This window comes from Pan paniscus, chromosome 14, assembly GCF_029289425.2.
Source record: "Pan paniscus chromosome 14, NHGRI_mPanPan1-v2.0_pri, whole genome shotgun sequence".
NCBI lineage: Eukaryota > Metazoa > Chordata > Mammalia > Primates > Hominidae > Pan > Pan paniscus.
In genome coordinates this window covers 102,148,013-102,172,171 of record NC_073263.2, presented here as the reverse complement: position 1 = coordinate 102,172,171, position 24,159 = coordinate 102,148,013, and the positions used below count along the sequence as shown (strand labels likewise).

Here is a 24,159-nt window from a genome sequence, read left to right as displayed (position 1 = left end):
CTGAAATTGCCACAGTTTTGAGAAGTGATACTTAATATTTAATAATTGCTGAGACTGAAGACACTTCTTCAGCAAAGAAACATTACCTTCATCTTTCATATCTTTTCATGCTGGGTGTGTTTGAAGCAAAATCGGAAGTCTAAGGAAAAAGAGTAGGACTCTTCTGTCAGAATTGCAATAGAGGATGGGAGAGGTGGAGTTTAGAGTTTTAGAGTGTGGTGAAATTATGAGGTGAAATTAGGGAGAAGGTTGTCAGTAAACCTGAAGGCTGTGTTTTCTAGTTGTTATTTTTCTGTTTTCAACTAAGTCTCTGGTTTAACCTTGTAAGGAGAAAGCCATTTTAAATTCTAGATAAGAGGACTATCTAGAATTCTTATCTACAGGAATTCTAGAGGAGCCCATCACTTTCGTGTCTGTGTCATAATTTAGCTTTGTGTTAATAGAGTGCTTTCAAGAGCTGTCTTTTGGGCATTTTTAATGAAGGAACTGGGAATATTTTTCTTTTCAAAGTCCATGGGGGAAAATTAATCTATGTTACAGTCAAGTAAAAATACAAGATAATTCCTTTTTTCTAGGCAGAAATGTAAAACCAAGGAACTTGCTTTTGAAATTAAGAACAGAGACTATTACATTGGGGAATGTATTATGTTTAGTTGAGAAGTACCAACACAAATTCTGAGAGTGAAAGAAGCCTACGAAAACCAAATTCAGGTAACAGTTTGGTGGGATGGGATGGGGTGGGGTGGAGGGTGTCCATTTGGTTTCTAGTGAGCTATGGAGCTGAGCGCCAGGTCAACTTGGAAACAATGGATGGAGCCCGGCCATGGCACCATCTCCTCATGCTGGGTCTAGAGTGGCCGGCAGGGGCCAGGGGTCTCTTGCTGTGTTTATCTCTGGATGAGATCCCATGGTAATTAATCAGGTCGTTTATAATTAAAGGTTTTGTTTACAAATAAACTGCTAATAGGAGAAAATCCTAAAGGTAGTTTGACCCAGACTCAGGAAAATGTGTCATGGGAAGAGAGGCTGTACCCTGAGACTGAGTGGACAAAGCCACCCATCTCTCATGACGTGGCGGAAGGCCCGGACTTCTCCGAGGCTCTGGCGTGGACTTGTAAGCTGGACGCTGTGCTCTCTCGCTAAAGCTTGTGTCCCTTTCCCCAAATCATAGCCTAAAAGAATTCATCAATCTGTTAGTTTCGGGTTATTTCGGCCGTAATTTTTTTTAAAGCTTTAGTGCCTGCCAATACTTATCTGCTGATGAGTGCTAGCAAATGCCCACATGAAACAATAAATACGTTAAGTGCTCAAATTGGAATTATGTGTAATTTGACAGGGTTTTGTTGTTGTTGTGGCTCCTTATTGTGATCTTTTGACATTAGATACATAGAAAGTAATTAATTTCTGCAAGTAAAATGATCCTTAGTTTGCTTGATGGATCTAAGTATACTGTTGTGTAATGGTATTCAGTAGAGGAAGCCTGACTTCCGGGCTCCATGCCTCCTGAACAACTTGGAGGATCGCTGCCCAAGGGCACAGCTAAGACCTGAAGTTTAGGGAGACAGGCTTGGGCTCAGCACTTAGAATAATCTAACAACCCAGAGTTGAAAAGTGAAACGGGCTGTGGTTTGAAAATTAATCCCCACCAGTGAAGTTACTCAAGTCGAGGCCAGGTGGCCCCCTGCTGGAAGCATCTTGGAAGGGATTCCAGCATTTCCATCCTTGCAGGAGAGATGATGCACAGCCTCTAAGAAGCAGTGTTGACACCTGCGGTTCCATGATTTGTCGGGAGCACAAAGCTTATTGCACCCCTTTTGATAGAGAGTAGATAGTCACTTCACTCACTGAACATATACCGCCCTTCCAGCGTCAGTCGGGCCTGCTGATTTAGTCAGAACAATTTTTAGTTGCTCCTACGAGCCAGGCATGGTGCCAGCCGTCCAGCCGTGAGCAGGCTTACTCTCAAGGGGGTGCACCCTGCCTTTAGGGAGCATCAGAGCCACCTGGAAAGCTTGTTAAAGGCCGATTACTGGTTCCCATCCTCAATTTCTGATTCATCAGATCTCAGTGAGGCCTGAGTCTAATAAGATCCAGGTGCAGGTTCATGGACCATACACCTGTGAGTAGCACTGGTTTAGGGCAATGGTTCTCAACTGGGAGTGATTTCCTACCCTCCCCACGCCCCTACTGACATCCGGCAATATCTGTGACATTTTTGATTGTCACCACTGAGGGGAGCGGTAGGGGGTGGTGCTACTGGCCTCTGATGAGTAGAAGCTGAGGGTACTGCTAAACATCCTGTGATTCACAGGGCAACCCCCCTCCAAAAAAAGTAAGCAGCCCACATGTGATGAGTGCCGAGGTGGACAGACCCTCGACTCGGGAATGACAGAAAATCAAGTGCTTGTGATTAACTCTGTGAGGAATATTGTGATAGACTGTGATCAGGGCAGTTTAGAGCACTACAGCTGGGCCTAAGCTAATCTACGGGGGCAGTCAGTGAACAGGGCTCACCTCACAGCGGCAGTCAGGGACTTGGAGAGGTGAACGGGGCTCACCTGCTCACAGGGGCAGTCAGGGACATGGAGAGGTGCACGGGGCTCACCTGCTCACAGGGGGCAGTCAGGGACATGGAGAGGTGAACCGGGCTTACCTGCTCACAGGGGCAGTCAGGGACATGGAGAGGTGAACCGGGCTTACCTGCTCACAGGGGCAGTCAGGGACATGGAGAGGTGAACCGGGCTTACCTGCTCACAGGGGGCTCACCTGCTCACAGGGGCAGTCAGGTGTGCATACAGCAGGGTGTTTGCTCTTTTAACTGTGGAAGGAAACAAGTGAATTGCAGAGAGACCTGCCTGAGCGGGTGGGGTTTGGCTTTTCACAGCATAAGTGACATTTAACAGCTTTATTGATTGGGTAGGATTCTGCCAGGACTGTTCTGCCCCAAGGGAACTCAGTAAGCACACCCAGATGAGAACCTGCAAGTGGGCAGTGGTGGTGGGCCTGGAGTGAGTGTATGCTGGGAGGGGCTGGAGAGGGTTCGCGGTGGCCACTTCAGCAAGGCCTTTAAAGCCACGGTCAGAAGAGGAACCATTATCCTGAAGGCAAAAGAGATAATTAGAAGGCATAAAACAAGAATGTTCAGGCCAGGTGCAGTGGCTCACGCCTGTAATCCCAGCACTTTGGGAGGCCGAGGCGGGTGGATCACAAGGTCAGGAGTTCAGGACCAGACTGGCCAACATGGTGAACCCCGTCTCTACTAAAAATACAAAAATTAGCTGGGCGTGGTAGCGTGCATCTGTAGTCCCAGCTACTCAGGAGGCTGAGGCAGGAGAGTTTCTTGAACCCGGGAGGCGGAGGTTGCAGTGAGCCGAGATCACACCATTGCACTCTAGCCTGGGTGACAGAGAGATACTCCATCTCAAAAAAAAAAAGTATGTTCGTTGTGTTTTATGAGACAATGGGATCTCAGTTAACGAGGCTTTCCTGTCGATCAGCTGGCCTTGTGAAAAGCTTTAAAGTGCCTCAGCTATAATAGCCAAGTCAAGTCAACTTTTTGTATAATAGCTATTCCATTTGTTTGTATTTTAAATCTAGAAATTTGATACGCAGAGATTCTCCCCCCAAAAAGCTGAAAGGGCCAGACTTTTCTGCTGCCGCTGGAGACTGTGTGGGAGTGAGGAGGCTGTCCTAGCAGCCCAGCTGTATAGCTGCAAGCTGCTAGTGTTGGGCACATCAGGAGTTAGTCCTGCTCATGGTTCATTGAGAGCCGGGGGCCCAGCTGGGGACAGGCCTTCTCATCTTGACAGGGTCTCAACCCCATTGTAGAGCATTTGAGGTGAAGAGCGCCTCCCAGCCGGGCGCAATAACTCACGCCTGTAATCCCAGCACTTTGGGAGGCCAAGGTAGGCGGATCACGAGGTCAGGAGATGGAGACCATCCTGGCTAACACGGTGAAACCCCGTCTCTACTAAAAATACAAAAAATTAGCTGGGCATGGTGGCGGGCGCCTGTAGTCCCAGCTACTCGGGAGCCTGAGGCAGGAGAATGGTGAACCCAGGAGGCGGAACTTGCAGTGACCAGAGATCGTGCCACTGCACTCCAGCCTGGGCGACAGAGTGAGACTCCGTCTCAAAAAAAAAAAAAAAGAGCGCCTCCCACCCCCAGGCCAGAACGCACTGGCTGTTTTCAGGATAGGAAGGCCTTCCATCCTGGGGTGTTGCTGATTCTATCTCAAGTATTCACAAGTATTTTTCTATCCCTCCTTGCAGGGTCTGCAGGACACACACAAACACTTGTTAATTTCCCCAGCAGGCAGTTTAATGAGAGTCACGGTGTATTTGTTACACTATCCAGTTGTCTGGCACATTTTGTGGCACAGTGGCTGATCAGCCACCCCCTTGACTACTGCATCAAAGCCCCATTGGAAATTCCATCCCCCTCTAAGCTGACGAGGTTTGGCTGACTCAAGTACCACAAACATTAATTAAATGATTTCTGTAGTCCCAGCATTATACCAAGTGATTTTTAACATGCTTAGTTTTTAACATAGTTTTTTAATATACACACATGGTTAAAATAATGTAAAGAGTACTGAAGGTTATGTAATGAAAAGTAAGATTAAAACTAAGACTTCCTCCCTCCTCTACCCCAATTCTTCATTTTAGAACTTCTCAGAAACTAGTCAATTTCCTATGTGTTGTCATAGAGATATATTTTGCATTTGCAAGCATTCTTTATGAGTTTTTCACACAAATGGCCAGGTGTTCCTATGTAATTTTTTCCTTTCGAATATATCCTGAGGTCGGTAACGTTGCCCCCACGTTATAGGTGAGTTCCTTGAGACCGTGAAAGTCACTTGCTCAGTGTCACGCAGTGAGTGGCAGAGCTGGCATTCAGATGCTTACATAGAGCCATAGGCATTCAGACCAGGAGTTCCAGGTGTAAGTGGAATTGAACCGAGTAATGCCAGGCGAGCTAACAATTGGATTCTCCAAGAAGGTTCGCTTTTGTCCCACTTGATACCGATCTCTTTTTTATATGTTGGCTTATTCATTTAGATGAAGAGTGAGGACTTCACAACGGAGAGGAGTATCCGTGCAGCTTCCCTCTCCTCCCTAGTAGTTTAGTTCTGGCCCCCAAATTGCACACACCACCGACGAGATAGTGTACAGCCAGACCCTGCTCGCAGAAGGCCACTTAGGGACCAGTGGTGGTTACTGGAGCTGCCGACCACCTGAGCTTCTTACCGTGTTCACACGTCTGGGGATGTTTTGGCTTCTTGTTGGTGCTCGAGCCCCCGTGCAGATTGGCAGCCCAGCCTGGTCCATGTCTTTACCTGCCCCAGGTGCTAGGTAGGTGCCAGCTCTGTCAGTAGCCGTGTAATCCTTTGGTAGGGGTTGGAGCTGTTCCACACAGGGAGCAGAGCAGACCCATCCTAAGCCACCTGGTGTCCACAGGGCCCAAACTCCTATTCCAGGAGTAGTGGAGATTCTCAGAGGCATTCCCAGCAGCTCCATCATGGCAGCAGCAGTGACCATTGGGGTCATCTTGAAACCAGATGGACTGTTTGCAGTCTCAGTGAGAGTTCTCAAAAAGACTCGTCAGAATGGTCTAGCAGGTGATTGGTAGGTTGGGAAGAAGGTACCTGCTGCGTGGGGACTCTGGCATGAGGCGTCTTTGTGGCCAGGGCTTCATGACAGTGCCTCCCAAAGGCCCTGGGCACGTTCTCAGGAGAGCCTTGAGTGGGGACATAGGTACCATTTAGAAGGTGTTGTCTAATGCACTCTTGCCCACAGAGAAGTGCTGTCTGAAGCCCAAACCCTGTTTTCAAGTTATGGTTGTTTAAGGTATTTGCTTAGAATTTTAGTTCCTGATGCTAAAAACCTGAGCTGCATTCTATGACTTTTGCACTGATCATTTCCCTTAATTGGCAGGTAACAAAGAGGGAGCGCATTCTTCCACCTTCTGGGTGCTGCTGAGTATCTTTCTGGGAGCAGTGGCCATGCTGTGCAAAGAGCAAGGGATCACCGTGCTGGTGAGAGCCGCAACATGGCTGGGGCCTGCTTTTTCTGTGTGTCCTTTTCCTTCCTATAAAGACATCTGGGGCTGGCCCTGCCTCTGTGGCGTTCTCCACGCCTGCATCCCATTGCTGGCCTGAGGTGATAGACCTTTCTGGACAAATGGCTTTCGCTGTCACAATTCTGGCATTGCAGATGGAGAATTGACTGACTGCCTTGACAGTCATGTGCAACTGGGGAGAAATGGTGAATGAGAAGTTCTTAGGGAGCCATGATGAGTGCTCTTGAGAGGCCCTGTAGAAAAAGATAAAAGAATGGTTTGAGTTTTCTGGGATGCTTGTACATATTTCAGCAGTCCTAGATCACCTAGGACTGACCCCATCAATGGTTTTGATCCTGGATCTAGAAAGGCTGGTGGATAGTTTAGAAATGAAGGAACAGGGCCGGGCGCCATGGCTCACGCCTGTAATCCCAGCACTTTGGGAGGCCAAGGCGGGCAGATCACCTGAGGTCGGGAGTTTGAGACCAGCCTGACCAACATGGAGAAACCCCTTCTCTACTAAAAATACAAAATTAGCCAGGCGCGATGGCGCATGCCTATAATCCCAGCTACTCAGGAGGTTGAGGCAGGAGAATCGCTTGAACCCAGGAGGCGGAGGTGGCGGTAAGCCGAGATTGCGCCATTGCACTCTAGCCTAGACAACAACAGCAAAACTACATCTCAAAAAAAGAAAAAAAAAAAAAGAAAGAAAGAAGGAAAAGATGAAGGAACAGGAGTTCTGCAGCCACTCAAAGCCTCACGTGCACACACATTCTGTCTCTCTTCTCGTCATTCCTCCACCTCCAGCGGTTACCTATGGTTATAGTTAATCACCACCCAAGTGCAACTTCAAGCAACGCTGGAACCAAAGTGTTCCATGGTCACAAATGTTTGACCTGAAATTACAAGATTAATAACTAGTCTAGTATTTAAAGGAGAATTGGTAATGGTGCTAATGTTTCTAGTGGGACTTTGTTCTCAGAGGACTCTTTTTATGCCAGATGTGCCAGGTAATCACGTGTTTTAACTTCGAGCCTTGAAGTCTTTCTGTGTGTAATATGTGTATACACTGTATTCTCTTGGGGTACATTGTTTTCCTGGAAAGAACCTGTACCTCGGCTTCCACCGGCAGTGTCAGGGGGGTGGGGGAGGGCTCTCTGAAGCGGAAAGATGTCTACCTTTTCAGTCTGATCTGAGTAGATGCTAGGATTAAAGACCCAGGAAAGGAGAGGTGTTGAAATCCATTTTTCTTTTTCTCCATTCTAACCAGTTTCCTGCTTTCCATTGCTTTCCATTATTAGAAGTAAATATAGAAATTAAGGTTGTGAACAGAGGTAGAGACATGGAAAGATGTGGAATTTTTTTTCCCTTTTTTTTTTTTTGAGACAGAGCCTCACTCTGTCACCCTGGCTGGAGGGCAGTGGTGTGATTATAGCTCCCTGCAGCCTCAACGATCCTCCCACCTCAGCCTCCCAAGTAGCTGGTATACTGTAGGTGTGTGCCACCACCCCGGCTAATTTTCTAAATTTTTTTGTGGAGATGGGGTCTCCCTGTGTTGGCCAGGCTGGTCTCAAACTCCTAGCCTTGGGGTTACAGGCATGAGCCATCGCGCCTGGCCAAGTTGTGGGATTAGAATGATCATATAGAAATAGCTTGGAAAGGAAAGAACAATTAAAGCTGTTTGGGGCTTGATACAAGTCAAGGCAAAAATTAGTGTTTTACTAGGTTGTATCTATTAAGATTAAGCTAGCAAGGAGATGGTATAGGGAGAATTACCATAGAAAGATACTTGAATTTCATGAGTTAATTTTTTTTTAATTTGCTCTAAAACAGTGTTTCTCAACCTTGGCACTATTAGTGTTTTACAGCAGTCAGTTCTTTCTTGTGGGGGCTGTTCTGGGTTTGTGGGATGTTTAGTGGCGTCCCTGGCCTCTACCTACTAGATGCCAGTGGGACCTCTCAGTTGTGACAACCTAACATGTCTCCAGACAGTGCCAAACACCCCCTGGAGGGCAAAATCGTCCCTGAGAACTGCTGGTTTTAGAACCTTTCCCTAATACGAAGTGTGGTTTGAGGACCAGGAGCATCAGCAATATCTGGGAGAGTGTTAGGAATTCAGGATCCCAGGCCCCACCCCCTCCCCAGGCCTGCTGAGTCAGAATTTCCGTCTACAAGGTCCTCAGGAGGCTCCTCTGTGCAGTACTTTATTTTATTTTATTTTATTTTATTTTATTTTATTTTATTTTTATTTTTATTCGAGACGGTTTCTCTCTTGTCGCTCTGGCTGGAGTGCAGTGGTGCAATCTCAGCTCACTACGACCTCCACCTCCCAGGTTCAAGCAATTCTCCTGCCTCAGCCTCCCGAGTAGCTGGGATTACAGGCACGTGCCACCACGTCCAGCTAATTTTTGTATTTTTAGTAGAGACAGGGTTTTACCATGTTGGCCAGGCTGGTCTCGAACTCCTGACCTCAGGTGATCCACCCACCTCAGCCTCCCAAAGTGCTGGGATTACAGGCGTGAGCCACCGCGCCAGGCCTCCTCTGTGCCGTTTTTCAGGAGCAGGAGAGAGTTCGGTTGAATTTACATGAATAAAGATACAGTGAAAGGTAGCTATTCTCAAAAATTGGATTAAAATGGGGCCATTTTGATGATGCATTTAAGAAGGAAGGGGGCAGTCTTGTGTTTGGCTCAGGCCTCTTCACCACATGACCCTGCCACCCCTTGGTAACTGTCCTGCAGCTCACAGGAAAACTGTGAGAAGACAATGGCTGCTACGCAGGGAGCATCTGCCTTCTAGAAAGTGGTTTTCAACCAGGCAGAAACGGTCTTCTGTGACCCACTAAGATCATGTCTCACATGGGTGAATAAAATCAGAATTCTTTGAACTGATTAACCCAGCACTGGCCCATGTATTAGATAATTAGTGGCTCCCAGCATTTCTGGGAGAGGGTTAAGTAGGGATGTCATCCTTGCTCTGAAAACCACAAATTACCACTGACTTCTGATGATGTGTGATCTCCTTTGCCTCAAAGAAGATCATATTAAAGAGACCCAAGTCATTTAGGGGCAGCTTTAACAATATCCACTGAGTATGTGCAGACCACTTTATCCAGATTGGGCAGGGAGTTCTGTCGATGACACTGCCTGCAGCAGTGACATTTATAGAAAGTCCATGGCAGGAGAGAGAATAGAATCCAGGGCCCATCTCTCCTTTCGCCTGTAACTACAGGTTTAATTTTACCGGCTAGAAAGTAACTATCGTGGTGCTATTGGAAACTGTTAACATAGGTGGACTGCTAATTGAAGTTATTTGTTGTTCACCTCATGGGTCATGGACAGAGCTGTAAATTGATAGAGGTGGCTGTCCTCCACACCACGGCCCCACCTGGCAAAGGCCTGCTCTCATCAATGTGTGGTTTCCAAAGTCACCCTGTCCATCTCCATTCCAGCCAGCTGGAAGGGGAAACCAAGTGGGAATGTGTGCCCAAGTTTTACAACCAAACATCCAGAATGGTACGTGTCACTTCTCCCACATTCCATAAGGCTAGAACTCAGCCCCGCAACCTAGTTTAACTGCAGGGGAGGCTGGGAGATGTCATCTAGTTGTAACCCAGCGAGAAAACTACTGGACAACTAGATTTCTGCACAGGAGATCTCCAGAGCTCCATTAGAGATTATCATGTGTGTTCATCCCATTTCTAAAGATGCCAAAGTGCACTGGCACTTAAGGTTCACTTACATGGCTGGGTTTTTGAGGTTGATGGCTGCCTTTATCTTCCAGTATGATTACTGCCCAGGAAAACACTCTGTTGCATGAACTAAAGGACTGTTTTATAGTGACCAAAAAAAGTGGGGAGGGGGGATCTCTCGAGGGCTTTTCCTAGGAATCCCAAATTTCTAGCTATCCTGAATCTTGTAGAACTCCTACACGCAGACTGTGAAATCATTACTATCAGGGGCTTACTAAATAATAAATATGATCTATTACCTTGAGCTAATTTCATAGAAATACGGCTGTTTTGTGTTTTTTTAAAGAGCTGCAGAGGTCTTCCGTGATTCTCTAGTCTATGTGTTCCTTGTCTAGATTGAGTAATGAAATTGTGAAGTGTAATTGCTGCCTAACACAGCCAAGCTCTCCCGTGGCTGATTGTCTTGCTTTGCTTTCTTAGGGTTTAAATGCGGTATTTGACATCTTGGTGATAGGCAGATTCAATGTTCTGGAAATTGTCCAGAAGGTACTACATAAGGACAAGTCATTAGAGGTGAGTCTGTACTTTTATCTCCAGCCCAGACATGGAAAATGTCAAGTACCAGCTGATTTAAAATGCCATTCTCAAATATTCCTTGTGATTTTGAATTCTACAATAACCAGCCTTTTAAAGCACAGTGTTGAAGCAGTTCAGGCAGAATTGCTGCACATCTGTACCTGGCTCAGCCACACTTTTATTTGAAAATCAGCCACCTCTGGGGCTTTGCGATGTCCTTGCAGAATCTCGGCATGCTCAGGAACGGGGGCCTCCTCTTCAGAATGACCCTGCTCACGTCTGGAGGGGCTGGGATGCTCTACGTGCGCTGGAGGATCATGGGCACGGGCCCGCCGGCCTTCACCGAGGTGGACAACCCGGCCTCCTTTGCTGACAGCATGCTGGTGAGGGTGAGTTCTGAGCCTGCCGCCCCCTGGACTCTTTTCTTCCCCCACCAGATTCCCAGATCCCTCACCCGTCCTCCTCGTCTCACTCCTCTGCACGCCAACAAAATCCCCAATACACGCGCCACCTCCATGTTTGTTTGCGATCACTAAAGATGTTCTGGGATGAAAGCAGGTCTTCCTGAGGGGGTTGAAAGGGCATGCGGAAGCTCCTTGCATTTCCGTTCTAACAAGGAGTAAAGAGGGTGGTTCCTTCTCACACCAGGGTCCTTGCCAGTCCCGTGAAAGGGCTCTCTAACCCTGTGACTGGGTTAAGGCTAAATATAACCTTCTTGGTGGTATCTTTAGAAGACTAGTGGTGTCAAGACTATTCTTTTAGATTTGCCTTTTTTCTAAAGGCAAGGGTATCAAGCCACAGATTCTTAGCTGTGCATTTCATAGAGACCAAAATCAAGAGAACAGCCATCGAAGCCCATTATGTTATTGGGTGTATAGGTGACCCTGGGGCCTCAGATTTAGAGGTCACGGGCTTCAGGCAGCAAATAGATCATAGCTTTGCCAGAAATATAACGAATGTATTGCATAGTCTGATGGCTTTGCCATATTTTTATATACCAAAATCTGAATACATTTAATACATTTTTACAGACTATAGTCACATACCCAATACACGTTGGCAACATTTTATTTGATACAACTGCTTTCATTGAGCAGAAGCATGAGTGCCTCCAAAGTGAAGTTAGTGCATATATGTTTTTTAAGTTCAGTATCAAATAGATGTTTGTTTTCCTTTTGACTGACAGGCCATAAACTACAATTACTACTATTCATTGAATGCCTGGCTGCTGCTGTGTCCCTGGTGGCTGTGTTTTGATTGGTCAATGGGCTGCATCCCCCTCATTAAGTCCATCAGCGACTGGAGGGTAATTGCACTTGCAGCACTCTGGTTCTGCCTAATTGGCCTAATATGCCAAGCCCTGTGCTCTGAAGACGGCCACAAGAGAAGGTAAGAGGCAGCACTGAATCTTAAGTTCCACGCTGGTTGAGTCAGAAGCGTTTTGTGAAATCCTGCGCTGATCATTTTTATGATTTTGTGGAAGTCACGTCTAAGGACATTTGTTTCAAATGCATATTTATGGCTAGGATGAGTTCCATCCGTTTGGAATCCATGGCTGGCTTCCGCGGGTGGGGAGCGAGGCTGGAAGAGGGGCTACGGATGACTGCTTCATCCCTCCCTCCCCCTTTCCCTAGGAAGTAGCATTTTGCGATCCTTTTCGCCATAGGTGGTAAAGAGTAATTTACGGTCAGAACAGAGAGTGTAATTGATGTGTGTTGTGCCCATTATTGCACAATTCTTCCTCAAAACACCCTGGTGAACGCTGCCATGATTCCTTCTGTTGTACTGGGTACAAAATAAGCCATTGCCCCAAAGAGACTGTTCTTTCTTGATGGAAAAAAAAGTTATTGAGAAAATAATTGGGGAAAACAAATGTGTTTCATGAAAAAGAAAACTGTTTAAGGTGATTTCCTTTAAGCCTAAGTGTTTATGGAATTAGATTAGTAGTGTCTCAAAATAAATTAAGTTTTAAGTTTACCTGTGTGTTGAATTGGTTAGTAATTCTAAAGAGCCACAAACTTTAGTCCCAGTTCCCTTATCCACAGAAAATGGGATTTTTATAGAAATACTGTAGCCACAGGGCCCAAGAAGGAGCCACCAAAATTGACCTAGAGTCTTAATTCATCCTCTTGCATCATAGGGGACATTGGGAATGATCAAGTGGTTCTAGAAGTGTTTCAATGCTCAGCTTCGTATCTCCCTGACTGAAATTTATGGTGGTGATGTAGCAACCAAAAAATGGTATTTGTTTATTTCAAATTTCATAAACTTTAAACTTACTTAAGTGTTATTATTCTCATTACATTTTGGAGGAATTTTTTTTTCCCCGTGAAAACTGATTGGGACAGTTTTTGAATTAACTGAGACCAACAATATCCACTGAACTGTTCAGTACCTAAATGGTTTGAGGCATAGTGAGGAGTAGGTGAATTAATAAGGCCTCAGAAATGCGATCATGCTAACTTTCTCCATACGAATTGTATGGCTTTTAAGTTTTACCCTTAGACTCGCTGTGAAGTGCCGGAGGAATATTTTTGTGCCTTATCCACATGCTACCAAGCTAAACTGTCTCTACTGATGATATCCTTTGGCTGACAACAATATCTTTTCTCAGTTGATGCCATGGAAAAGAAAAGGTCTTTAGCATTAATTTAACGTGGAGTAGGATGTTTTTCTTGAGAAGTCTGGAAATAGCCATTTATTTAAATACTTTTCATCATCCAGGATCCTTACTCTGGGCCTGGGATTTCTCGTTATCCCATTTCTGCCCGCGAGTAACCTGTTCTTCCGAGTGGGCTTCGTGGTCGCGGAGCGTGTCCTCTACCTCCCCAGCGTTGGGTACTGTGTGCTGCTGACTTTTGGATTCGGAGCCCTGAGCAAACATACCAAGAAAAAGGTATCAACTGAGAGTGGTGCCAGCTGATGAACAAAGTGACCGGATGCATCTCACTGGTGACAATTACCATGTCTTTCTGTTCTTCAGAAACTCATTGCCGCTGTCGTGCTGGGAATCTTATTCATCAACACGCTGAGATGTGTGCTGCGCAGCGGCGAGTGGCGGAGTGAGGAACAGCTTTTCAGAAGTGCTCTGTCTGTGTGTCCCCTCAATGCTAAGGTACCTAGCTGCCAGATTTCTTTTAAAGAGACCTGACTAGGGTATCTGTTAAGTTCTTGGGCTGAATAAGAACATTTCCTGTCGTGCAGTATTTAGTGTAAGACCATGACCGAATACTTGGGTTTTTCTTTGTTGTGTGTGGTTTTTTTTAATGATTTTGATAAGATTCATTAAAATTCCACTCAGCCAAAATTGAAAAGAAGTCATTTAAAAGCAGACAGTATCAATGAAACAGACGACTCTAATGAGGTCTTAATCATCTTCCAGATGATCTACTCACCCTTTGAAGTAGCTTCAGGGGAGGTGACATTGCGTATTCAGACTGAGGGTGGGCACGGCACAGATTCTGACGTCTAGAGCACACTTTTCAAAACCCACTCTCTAGTGATAGCATTAACTAGCCTCCTCCAAGCTGGAATTTAAAGGGGTAGTAATGCCTACAAATTGGCAATAATGTAGTTCAGGAAGTTTATGCTATGTGCTGCACAATAGTACACATTTATGTCACCTTTGGGTGCCCTGCTAGTGATTTTTTGGGGGTCAGATTAGGTAAACATAAATGTACATACAGTCATGTGCCATGTAACAGTGTTTCAGTCAGCAAACTGCATATTGCATATATATGACCGTGATCCCATAAAATTATACCTTTTTTTTTTTTTTTGAGACTGGGTCTTTCTCTTGTCACCCAGGCTGGAGTGCAGTGGTGCGACCTCGGCTCACTGCAGCCTCCACCTCCCGGGTTCAAGGGATTCTCCGGCCTCAGCCTCCTGAGTAGCTAGATTACAGGCGCTTGCTACCACACCCAGCTAATTTTTGTATTTTTAGTAGAGACAGAGTTTCACCATGTTGGCCAAGCTGATCTTGAACTCCTGACCTCAAGTGATCCGTCTGCTTCAGCCTCCCAGATGCTGGGATTACAGGCGTGAGCCACTGCACCCAACCAATATTTTTACTGCCTCTTTTCTATGTTTAGATACACAAATCCTTACCATTGTGTTACCATTGCCTCCAGCATTCAGTACAGTCACACGCTACACAGGTTTCTGGCCTAGGAGCAGCGGGCTAGACCACACATAGCCTAGGTGTATAGTAGGCTTTACCATCTAGGGTTGTGTAAGTACACTCTTATGATGTTCAAACAATGACAAAATCAGCTAACAATGCATTTCTAAGAATGGATCCTTGTTGTCATCAAGTAATGCATGACTGTACTCTAAAATTGGCAGTGTTTTTGTTTGAAGCAATCTGGTAGGAATTTTTTCACTTGTATTCTTGATGAATCCAAGCTCTTCACTTGACTAGCTGTGCCTCTTTGGGCAAAACTAACACTTTTTAAAACTTGCAGTGCCCTTTTCTATCAGAAGTGGATAATACCTATCTGCTGGATTTGTTGTTAGGGCTGAATGAACTAAAATGCCCTCACACGGTGGCCAGCAGTAGGTGCTCAGAAAGTGTTAGCTTTTTTTTTTTTTTTTTTCCCTGAGATGGAGTCTTGCTCTGTTGCCCAGGCTGGAGTGCAGTGGCCTGATCTCGGCTCACTGCAACCTCCACCTCCCAGGTTCAAGCGATTCTCCTGCCTCAGCCTCCGGAGTAGCTAGGACTACAGGCATGCGCCACTATGCCCGGCTAATTTTTGTATTTTTAGTAGAGACGGGGTTTCACTATGTTAGCCAGGCTGGTCTCGAACTCCTGACCTCGTGATTCGCCCATCCTTGGCCTCCCAAAGTGCTGGGATTACAGGCATGAGCCTCCGCGCCCAGCCAAGTGTTAGCTTTTGTAGGTTCATTTCAGTTTGGGTTTTGCATTATGTTGGGAAGAGAACGCTATTTGCTCAAAATGGGGGCCAAGGGGTTAGGTTAGAAGAATTTTCTTTTAGTATAGATTATTATCATGAAATAATGATTCATTCTCTCTTAGGTCCTCAGCATAAGAGCTGCCTAGATTGCTTAAATGTAATCCTCCTGGGTGGAGACGGGGAGCTCTCTGGATCTGTTTCATGTCTATGTTCCATATTTAAGGGAAAGCAATGATTTCAGACAAAATTATGTAAACAAAACTAATGAATAGTTGACATCTTATTATGAACCTTAAGTAAAGAATAATATATAAGAGATGCTGGCTACTTATCTTTTTCTTGGATTAAAACCTCTCATTCATATTTTAGTTAAGAGACTTAGATAAAATAGTGAATTACTTTCAGCTTTTATCTTTAGTTTGATTTGCTGACTTACCAATTTATTTTATGCTACCAAAAATAAATTGCCTGTGATTTAATTTCATAAACGTTAATAGATCTGCTTTATTTTTCCTTTACTGTTTGAATCGCAGTAATTGCCCCTTCTATTTGTGGAGTTCCTCACCACAAGGAGTTCAGATTTCTTTACAGAGGCTCTATAATTCATCTCTATTATCCTCTCACTCAGCTTTTTAGAGAGACAGCGTATTATTTTCTCTGTTTTCCCAGATGGGAGAAACTGAAGCATAGCAAGATTAAACTGACATTTTCTAGGTTAGTAATACAGGTGGCTACAGAGAGACCTGGTATGGTGATGTGCCCAGGTGCCTCTAGTAAGTAAGGGGGATGGAACATAGGTGATGTCTGAACCCAAAAATCTGCCCGGGAAGTGATTTCATATGTTACAGGCTAGAAAACACAGGGTGTGCGCTTGTGGGAATGCACGTAAGTATTAGGAGAAAGACAGAGAGAGAGAGAGTGTGTGTGTGTGTGTGTGTGTGTGTGTGTGTGTGTGTGTGTGTGTGTGTGGTTTCCTCTTCTTAATTTAAGGAATACATATAAGACCTCATCTTCAAAATGGACCCAGTGGTAATAGTCCTTTCTCAAGAACATTTTTCAATGATTCTATTCAATATAAGCAAGATCGAGATTTTTGGGAATTTCTTTTTAAATTGAAGTGTCATAAAATTATCTTTACTTCCTTTTTTTTGAAAAAATGTAAGTTAATTTTAGGAAAGTAATCTCAGGAAGACACTGGTTTCCTTCAGTCCCATTATTTCAGGGGACACATTTTCTATACTGGTTTCATTTGATATCTATTGAATATAAAGTAAGAAATTGGCAACTGGCTCTAATTTAGGGCCAGATGTGTGAGCTAAGACTCGTCTTTTTTGAGAGATTGCAATGTCAGTGTAGGTAGTGCTGGTCCCTGGTCTGCATGTCAAGGCACAGTGCCTTGCATATGGTAGACAATCAATATTAGTTATTGAATTCAGCCAAAGGGAAGTTGAATTCACTGAGACTACTGTGGATGAGATACCAAGTATACTTATAATCATTTTTAGTTTTTAAGGCTTAAAAGTATGTCACACCATCAACTCTGTGATACAATTCTATAATAAATTCTTTTAACAACGAAACAGATCATATGCCACAATGAGGTATTTTCTTAAGGAGTAAGTGACCCAGGATGCTATAGGATTTTTATGTTTTCAAAACATTTTAAGTTTAACATTAGATGTTGCCAGAATATTTATAACAAATTAGTTTAGCCCTGGTATTAAAGGTGCCTTTCATAACCGATACTCTCACTTTCTTGCATTTACATGTTACTGGGTTGTAATGTTTGTTTTATCTTCGACTTCTGTGCTAGTTCATTGCCTCAGCATGTGCATCACAAATGCTAGGGGGAAAGTTGAAGAATAAACAAGCTTTTCAGTCATTTATATTTCAGGGAAACAAAAGTCACTCATTCTCTAAACACTATTTTAAGTGACCTGGTTGTGAGATTTTTGTTCTGTTTTGTTTTGTTTTGCAATCTAGGCAGCTATTTTTTATTCAAAGAATTCCCTCCACCTAACCCATAGGATAAAGCTGGCCTCTAGGGAAACCTGTTTACCAATTCTTAATGATGGCCTGCCTTCTAAGGCTGTATCAGATTTTTAACTAGTTCCTGTTCCAGAGTCCCACGTCCTTCTCCTTTGATCTTCTGGTCTCTGGCATTCTGAGTGTCTAACAGAACACTGTCTATACTGCAGAGGGCGGTTGAACTCTTTGTCTGGGCTTTTTATTGAGAAAACAGAATTTGCCTGGAACAAAGGAAAACAGCAGGAGCTTGGGGCGGAAGAGGCGGGCATCGTGTTGATGTCTGAGTAGAAGCTGTATTTGTATTCTGAGGACTACAAGGACATCACTGACAGATTGGATTCTCCGGCCTAGGTTGTTTTGTGCATACGAGAGGAGGTGAAGTCACACGTCCAAGCTGGGTTGGGGGAAGCTCAAATTCTAATCATTTAGAGCACTTTTCTCAACACACACTTCAGCGATAGCATTAACTGAGCCTCCTCCAAGCTACAATTTGAGGACAAAAATACCTATGAATGGACAATAATTTGATGCAGAAAGCTTAAATTCTACTGTGTGGTGCATGGTAGTACACACATTTTTATCACCTGCGATTTCTCTGCTTGTGAGTCCTTTCATCGGAGTGGGTAAACATAAATCTATATGCTTTTAAATTGGCAGTTAAGAAAACCTGTTAATATGCACTGCTGCATACTCTTCCAGAAATCTAAGTATGTTTGACGAAGTGCTGTAACTGTAGGTTAAGATGGGTAAGGCAGGATGTGGTTGTGTTTTCAGGGGTCATTTGGAAGCAGTGTTCAGACGTAATGTTATTTGAATGTGTTTAAACCACTTCTGTATTTCGAGTTTTATTAGTCTTCTCAGGCTGCTACAAACACACACACACACATACACACACACACACAAACACACACACACACATACACACACACACACTCACACATACACACACACACACACAGATTGGGTGGCTTAGACCACAGTTAATTTTCTCACTGTTGTAAATGCTGGAATTGTCACATCAAGGTGTCAGCAGGGTTGGTTTCTTGTGAGGCCTCTCTCCTTGGCTTGCAGACGGCACCTTCCCCCTGTGTCCTCACGTGGTGTGTCTTCTGTGCACACATATCTCCGGTGTCTGTGTCCATATTTCCTCTTTCTGTAAGGACGCCATTCATACTGGATTGGGGTCATATGAATGGGGGCCCAACCATATGACCTCATTTGACCTTACTTACCTCTTTAAAGACCCTATCTCCAAATACATTTTCATTCTGGGGTGCTGAGGGTTTAATGTAAACTTTGGGGGACAATAACATATAAAAAGAAATGTGATTTTACTTCGGAAAAAGGCCAGTGGTATGAATGAGTGGATCTAGAAAGTGCCTCGAGCAGTCACCCTCATCTTCCCCCAGCACTGTAATCAATGTGTATTATCTAGTGGGAAGAAACACAGGCTTCAGAGCCTGGTTCTAATCCAACTTCACAGCCCTAGATGAGACGCTGAATGGCCCCGAAGCAGTTTATCAACTCAGAAGAGAGGGTCACAGCAGCCACAGCCTCGAGCCACCGTGAGGAGAGACCGCGATCACACAGCACGCAACACCGCGCCCAGCTGGTGGGTGCCACTCAAGGTGTGCCAGCTACACACCATCTTACCATTCACCGTGACTGTTGTTAGCAACACCCACACTTCATGCTTCTGATTGAGTGAGTTTCTGTAGCATCGTCTCCTCTGGGCTTGCTACTCACTTTGTATTGTAAAGTCCCAAAAGGAGCTTTTGATCATCAACAAATACTTTTCTTTTTCTTTCACTTTTTCTTTTTCTTTTTCTTTTTGTGAGACAGAGTCTTGCTCTGTCACCCTGGCTGAAGTGCAGTGGCATGCTCTTGCCTCACTGCAGCTTCCAACTCCTGGGTTCAAGCAATTCTCCTGTCTCACCCTCCCAAGTAGCTGAGATTACAGGCGTGCACTACCACGCCCAGCTAATTTTTGTATTTTTAGTAGAGATGGGGTTTCACCATGTTGGACACGCTGGTCTCGAACTCCTGACCTCAGGTGATCTACCCATTTTGGCCTCCTGCAGTACTAGGATTACAGGCATGAGGCACTGCGCCCGGCCAACAAATTCTTTTTATTGTAGTCTTCGTGAGCCTGTGTAGTCTTGCTGCCTTAGGCTTAGTTCAAGTCCCTACTTTTTTCTTCGTCATTTATTCTAAGCCCATGTATAGTTGAGAAACTACCAGACGTTGGCTTCCCTGATGCCCTCGTTCCAAGGTGACCTGAGAATTCCTAGTAGATTGGCAGCTGGGAGCCCCATTCTATCCAGCCTACTTCACCCCCTCTTCAGTCATTGAAAATCCTTTCCTCATTCTCTCTTTTTTTTAAATGGAGGTAAAATTCCTATAACATAAAACTATCCATGTTAGTACCTCAAAAAATTAAAAACAGAATTCTGTGATCCAACAATTCCATTTCCAGGCAAATATCCAAAAGGACCGAAAGCAGAGACTCAGAGAGATTTGTACACCCATGTTCACAGCAGCGTTATTCACAATAGCTAAAAAGTAGAAGCTACCCAGGTCCATCCAGGGACAAATGGACAAACAGAATGTGGTGTACTCATGCAAGGGAATATTATTCAGCCACAAAAGGAAGGAAATTCTGACACATGTGACACAAATGGACAAATCCTGTACCATTCCACTTACATGAGGCACGTGGGAGTCAAATGCATAGAGACGGAAAATGAATGGAGGTTGCCAGGGTCCGGTGGAGGTGAGAATGGGTACAGAGTTTCAGCTTTGCAAAATGAAAGAACTCTGGAGATGGATGGTGACCATGGACTTCCACGTCAGCCTATCCTGTCCCCCTAAACAAGCCTGGTCACCCATCACATCTCTTGAAAGTCATCACACCCATTCTGTCCTGAATGTTGGGAACCTACCATTTGTTCTTGACACTCTTCCCTCTCTCCTATCAGTTGGTCACCAATTTCTATGCTTTTTGCTTCCTCACTGTTCTTCAAACCCCTCCACAGATTCACCACCACCCTAGTTCAGTCTGCTGACCTCTCTCCTAGGACTGCAGCCACAGCCTTCCTGGAGCCCCTGACACCTGCTTCTCCCCCACTCACATCTCTTTCCCACCACGGGATTTGTTTCATATGAACATAAACATGGCGGTGACCTCTGCCACCCTCCCACCCCTGGCTTCCTGCTATGGGTTTAATTGTGCCTCCCAAAAGCTATGCTCAAATCGTAACCCCTGGGACCTAGAAGTATAATGTATAACCTTTTTTTGGAAATAGGGTTGTTGCAGATGTAATTAAGATGTCAGTTAAGATGAGGTCATACAGGAGGATGGTGGGCCCTTAATCCAGTGTGACTGGTGTCCTTTTAAGACAGGAGAAGAGACAGGGAGACAGACGAGGTGAGATGGTCATGAAGACAGAGGCAGAGGTGGGAGCGAGGCATCTGCAAGCCGGAGATTATGGGCAAGCACCGTGAGACAGGAGAGAGGCAGGGAGCAGTCTCTTCCCTCAGCCGGTGATGGGACCAGCCCTGCCCACACCATGATCTCAGCCTCCAGGACTGTGAGAGAAGTGTGTTGTGTTAAGCCCCTCAGTTTGTGGTGCTTTATTGCTGCAACCCTGGGGCACTCACACACTTACAGACCCCGCCCCGCGCTGGCCTTGTGGCTCTGAGGACAACGACTGATCCTAGCCTGCCCTTGCTCAGGGTTCCCTGCGAGCGCAGCTGCTCCTCCCGGGCTCTCCAACCTGCATCCCTGCTCTCTGTGCTCCAGCCACACCGAGGCCCTTGCTCAGACCCTGTGAAAATAATACCAGAGACAGGGTGCCAGACACTCACTTCTCACAGTGCCAGAGGCTGGAAAGCCCACCATCAAGGTGCAGGCAGGTTGGGTGTGTGGTAAGGGCCTGCCTCCTGGTTCACAGACGGTCGTCTTCTCACTGTGTCCTCACATGGCGGAAAGGGGGCATGGGAGCTCTCCAAGGCCTTTTTGATGAAGGCACTGATCCATTCATGGACCTCCACCCTCATGACCCAATCACTTCCCAGAGGCCCTACTTCCCAATACCATCACCTTAGGAGTCAGGATTTCAACATCTGAATTTTGAGAGTCCATAAACATTCTGCTTATTACAGATACAGAGTAAAATGCTTGTGATGCTAGCTATAGAAGAAAGGTGCCATCCAAGAAAGGGCCGTATTTGCTTAAATGGGTGGACAGAATCATGCTTTCTTCTACTCATGTCCGCATGTGACTAGACTTTGTTATCTCAACTCTAGTGGAGTGTGTAGGTGAGGGGAATTTGAGGTTTTGATGATAAAAACAAGCCAGGTATGGTGGTGTATGCCTGTAGTCCCAGCTACTTGAGAGGCGGAGGCAAGAGAATCACTGAATCCCAGGGGTTCAAGGCTGCAGCACGCTATGATGGCACCTGTGAATAGCTACTGCACTCCAGCCTGGGCAACATAGCAAGACCCCATCTCTAAAAATCAAAAGTAAAATTTTAAAAAGCCCAGCTTTGTAGTTTTCTGGTTGTCTCTGGTGAGGTCTTTAGTTATTTCCCTTCTGTTGTGCTTTAGAGATGTATCATGCCTATACCCCCTTTCTTCTGATTCTCTTACAGGGTTGGAGATTAAAGCACAAGCAACTCCTAACCCCTGTAGGGTTTTAGCTAAAGTTCTGGTGGGTGATTTTTTTCCTCATCCCTTTACCTTTTGTCTTCAGTTAGAAGATGTGATGGGGTCCAGGCTCTGAACAAGAAGTCTGTCTGCTGATGGCCCAATTATTCTCTGTCTGCAGGTTCACTACAACATTGGCAAAAACCTGGCTGATAAAGGCAACCAGACAGCTGCCATCAGATACTACCGGGAAGCTGTAAGGTATGGCGAGTATGTCTTACAGAAGAATTATGTACACAGATCGTTTTCACTTTCTAATATGAAACACCTGTTCCTTTAAAGACCCCAACTTTACAATATCTTTACCGATTCCTGAGAGTTTAGTAAAAACTTACTATTGAGCATTTAATGGTCAGCTTGGTTTTTTCCCCACTTCCAGATTAAATCCCAAGTATGTTCATGCCATGAATAATCTTGGAAATATCTTAAAAGAAAGGAATGAGCTACAGGAAGCTGAGGAGCTGCTGTCTTTGGCTGTTCAAATACAGTAAGCATTGTTTTTATAATTATGCTAGTGACAAAGAAAGGAGCTTCTGCATTCCGGCATCTAAGCCTTTCATCTTCTTGTTTATCTTTGTTAAAACTGCTCCTCTAGGCCAGACTTTGCCGCTGCGTGGATGAATCTAGGCATAGTGCAGAATAGCCTGAAACGGTTTGAAGCGGCAGAGCAAAGTTACCGGACAGCAATTAAACACAGAAGGAAATACCCAGACTGTTACTACAACCTCGGGCGTCTGGTAAGCTCGGGGTGCCCTGTGCCTGTGGAAGGAAGGATGGGTTATTTTTCTTATTTATAATAAAATGACATAGTGACACCCACCTAGCCCATACATTTTATAAAGTTCTTTCACATGTTTCTATCTCATTTGAAGGTAGCTGTTTGATTTCCTTTTGAGTAATTTTTTAAAGCTCTCATTAGAGAGCAGTACAGTGTGAATTAGTCAAGTTTAAGAGGTCACCCACGCAAAAGGTTAAACCAAGGAATAAATTAACATGTTAAAATCCCGTCCGCCCTGTAAAACAGTGCTCCAACGGGTAACTTCCTGATAAACATCAGTTTCTCTGTTTTTAAAACAAGAATTGAGTAAGAACAGAGATTAAAGTAACAAATCCTTAGTATGATTTCTGAGCTCCCTTGTTCTCCTTCTTCAAGGGAGCAGAGCTCTTCATCTGCAGGGAGCATTTCCCCCAAAAAAGGCAGCTTTGGAGGGCACGGGATTTATTTAAAAGGGCTTTGACATTATTTGATGGAAATAGAAAATAACGTGTTCTGTAGTAGCTTTATATTTTTGGTTATTGAAAGGATGTTTATGAAGATCTGATTGCTCTTGATTTTCTGACAAAAATAAAATGAGACACACACATAGCAAACTTCTTTAAACACGAATGGTTGTCTTCTCCCTATAATCAACCATTTAATTTGGTTTCAAGAAAACAAATATATCTGTTCCTAATATGTTTAGATGTATTCAATAAACATTGTTAATTAAAAAAAATTGTGTTCATTCTAACCAAACTGGAATACATCCATAGTGATATGACTTTCACAGAAGTTTATATGTAGATTTCCAAATTTTATCCAGCTTAGCCTTACAGGTAGGAAAGCATCCTCGTGTTCTAAAGAGATGTCTGCTGCCCTCGTTTTAAAGGCCTGAAGCTTCTTGGTTTTGTTTTTTGTTTGTTTGTTTGTTTGTTTTGTTTTGTTTTTGGAGACAGAGTTTCGCTTTAAAGAGTTCTTATGTTGTCAAAACTGTTAGTTCCCTTAGCTGCTTGTCGATGGCTTTCAAGGTTACTTCATGGAGCTGGAGCACTTGGCTGCGCAGGCCCTGAGGGCCGGTGGTCCCAATGGCATGGCCACGGTGCGTGCCATGGCTTCTGGAGGTGGTGTTTCTTTCTCTTTTTATTTTTATTTTTATTTTTATTTTTTTTTGAGACAGAGTCTCACTCTGTCACCCAAGCTGGAGTGCAGTGGCGGGATCTCGGCTCAACGGGATCTCGGCTCACTGCAAGCTCCACCCCCCGGGTTCACGCCGTTCTTCTGCCTCAGCCTCCGGAGTAGCTGGGACTATAGGCGCCCGCCACCATGCCTGGCTAATGTTTTGTATTTTTAGTAGAGACGGGATTTCACCATGTTAGCCAGGATGGTCTAGATCTCCTGACCTCGTGATCCGCCCGCCTCAGCCT

General features: G+C 44.8%; 1 protein-coding gene across 4 annotated transcripts in view; it reads left to right on the top strand.

Moving 5' to 3' along the window:
- Window positions 1-24,159, top strand: part of TMTC4 (transmembrane O-mannosyltransferase targeting cadherins 4) — a 70,168-nt gene that overhangs the window by 26,725 nt on the left and 19,284 nt on the right. For all 4 annotated transcript variants that reach the window (XM_034936919.3, XM_034936918.3, XM_063595851.1 and 1 more), the window contains 9 exons: window positions 5,937-6,037; window positions 10,232-10,324; window positions 10,552-10,716; window positions 11,514-11,716; window positions 13,052-13,223; window positions 13,311-13,442; window positions 22,097-22,176; window positions 22,355-22,462; window positions 22,571-22,712. In XM_034936919.3, coding sequence (XP_034792810.1) covers window positions 5,937-6,037; window positions 10,232-10,324; window positions 10,552-10,716; window positions 11,514-11,716; window positions 13,052-13,223; window positions 13,311-13,442; window positions 22,097-22,176; window positions 22,355-22,462; window positions 22,571-22,712 — 1,196 coding nt within the window. The remainder of the gene's footprint in view (window positions 1-5,936; window positions 6,038-10,231; window positions 10,325-10,551; window positions 10,717-11,513; window positions 11,717-13,051; window positions 13,224-13,310; window positions 13,443-22,096; window positions 22,177-22,354; window positions 22,463-22,570; window positions 22,713-24,159) is intronic.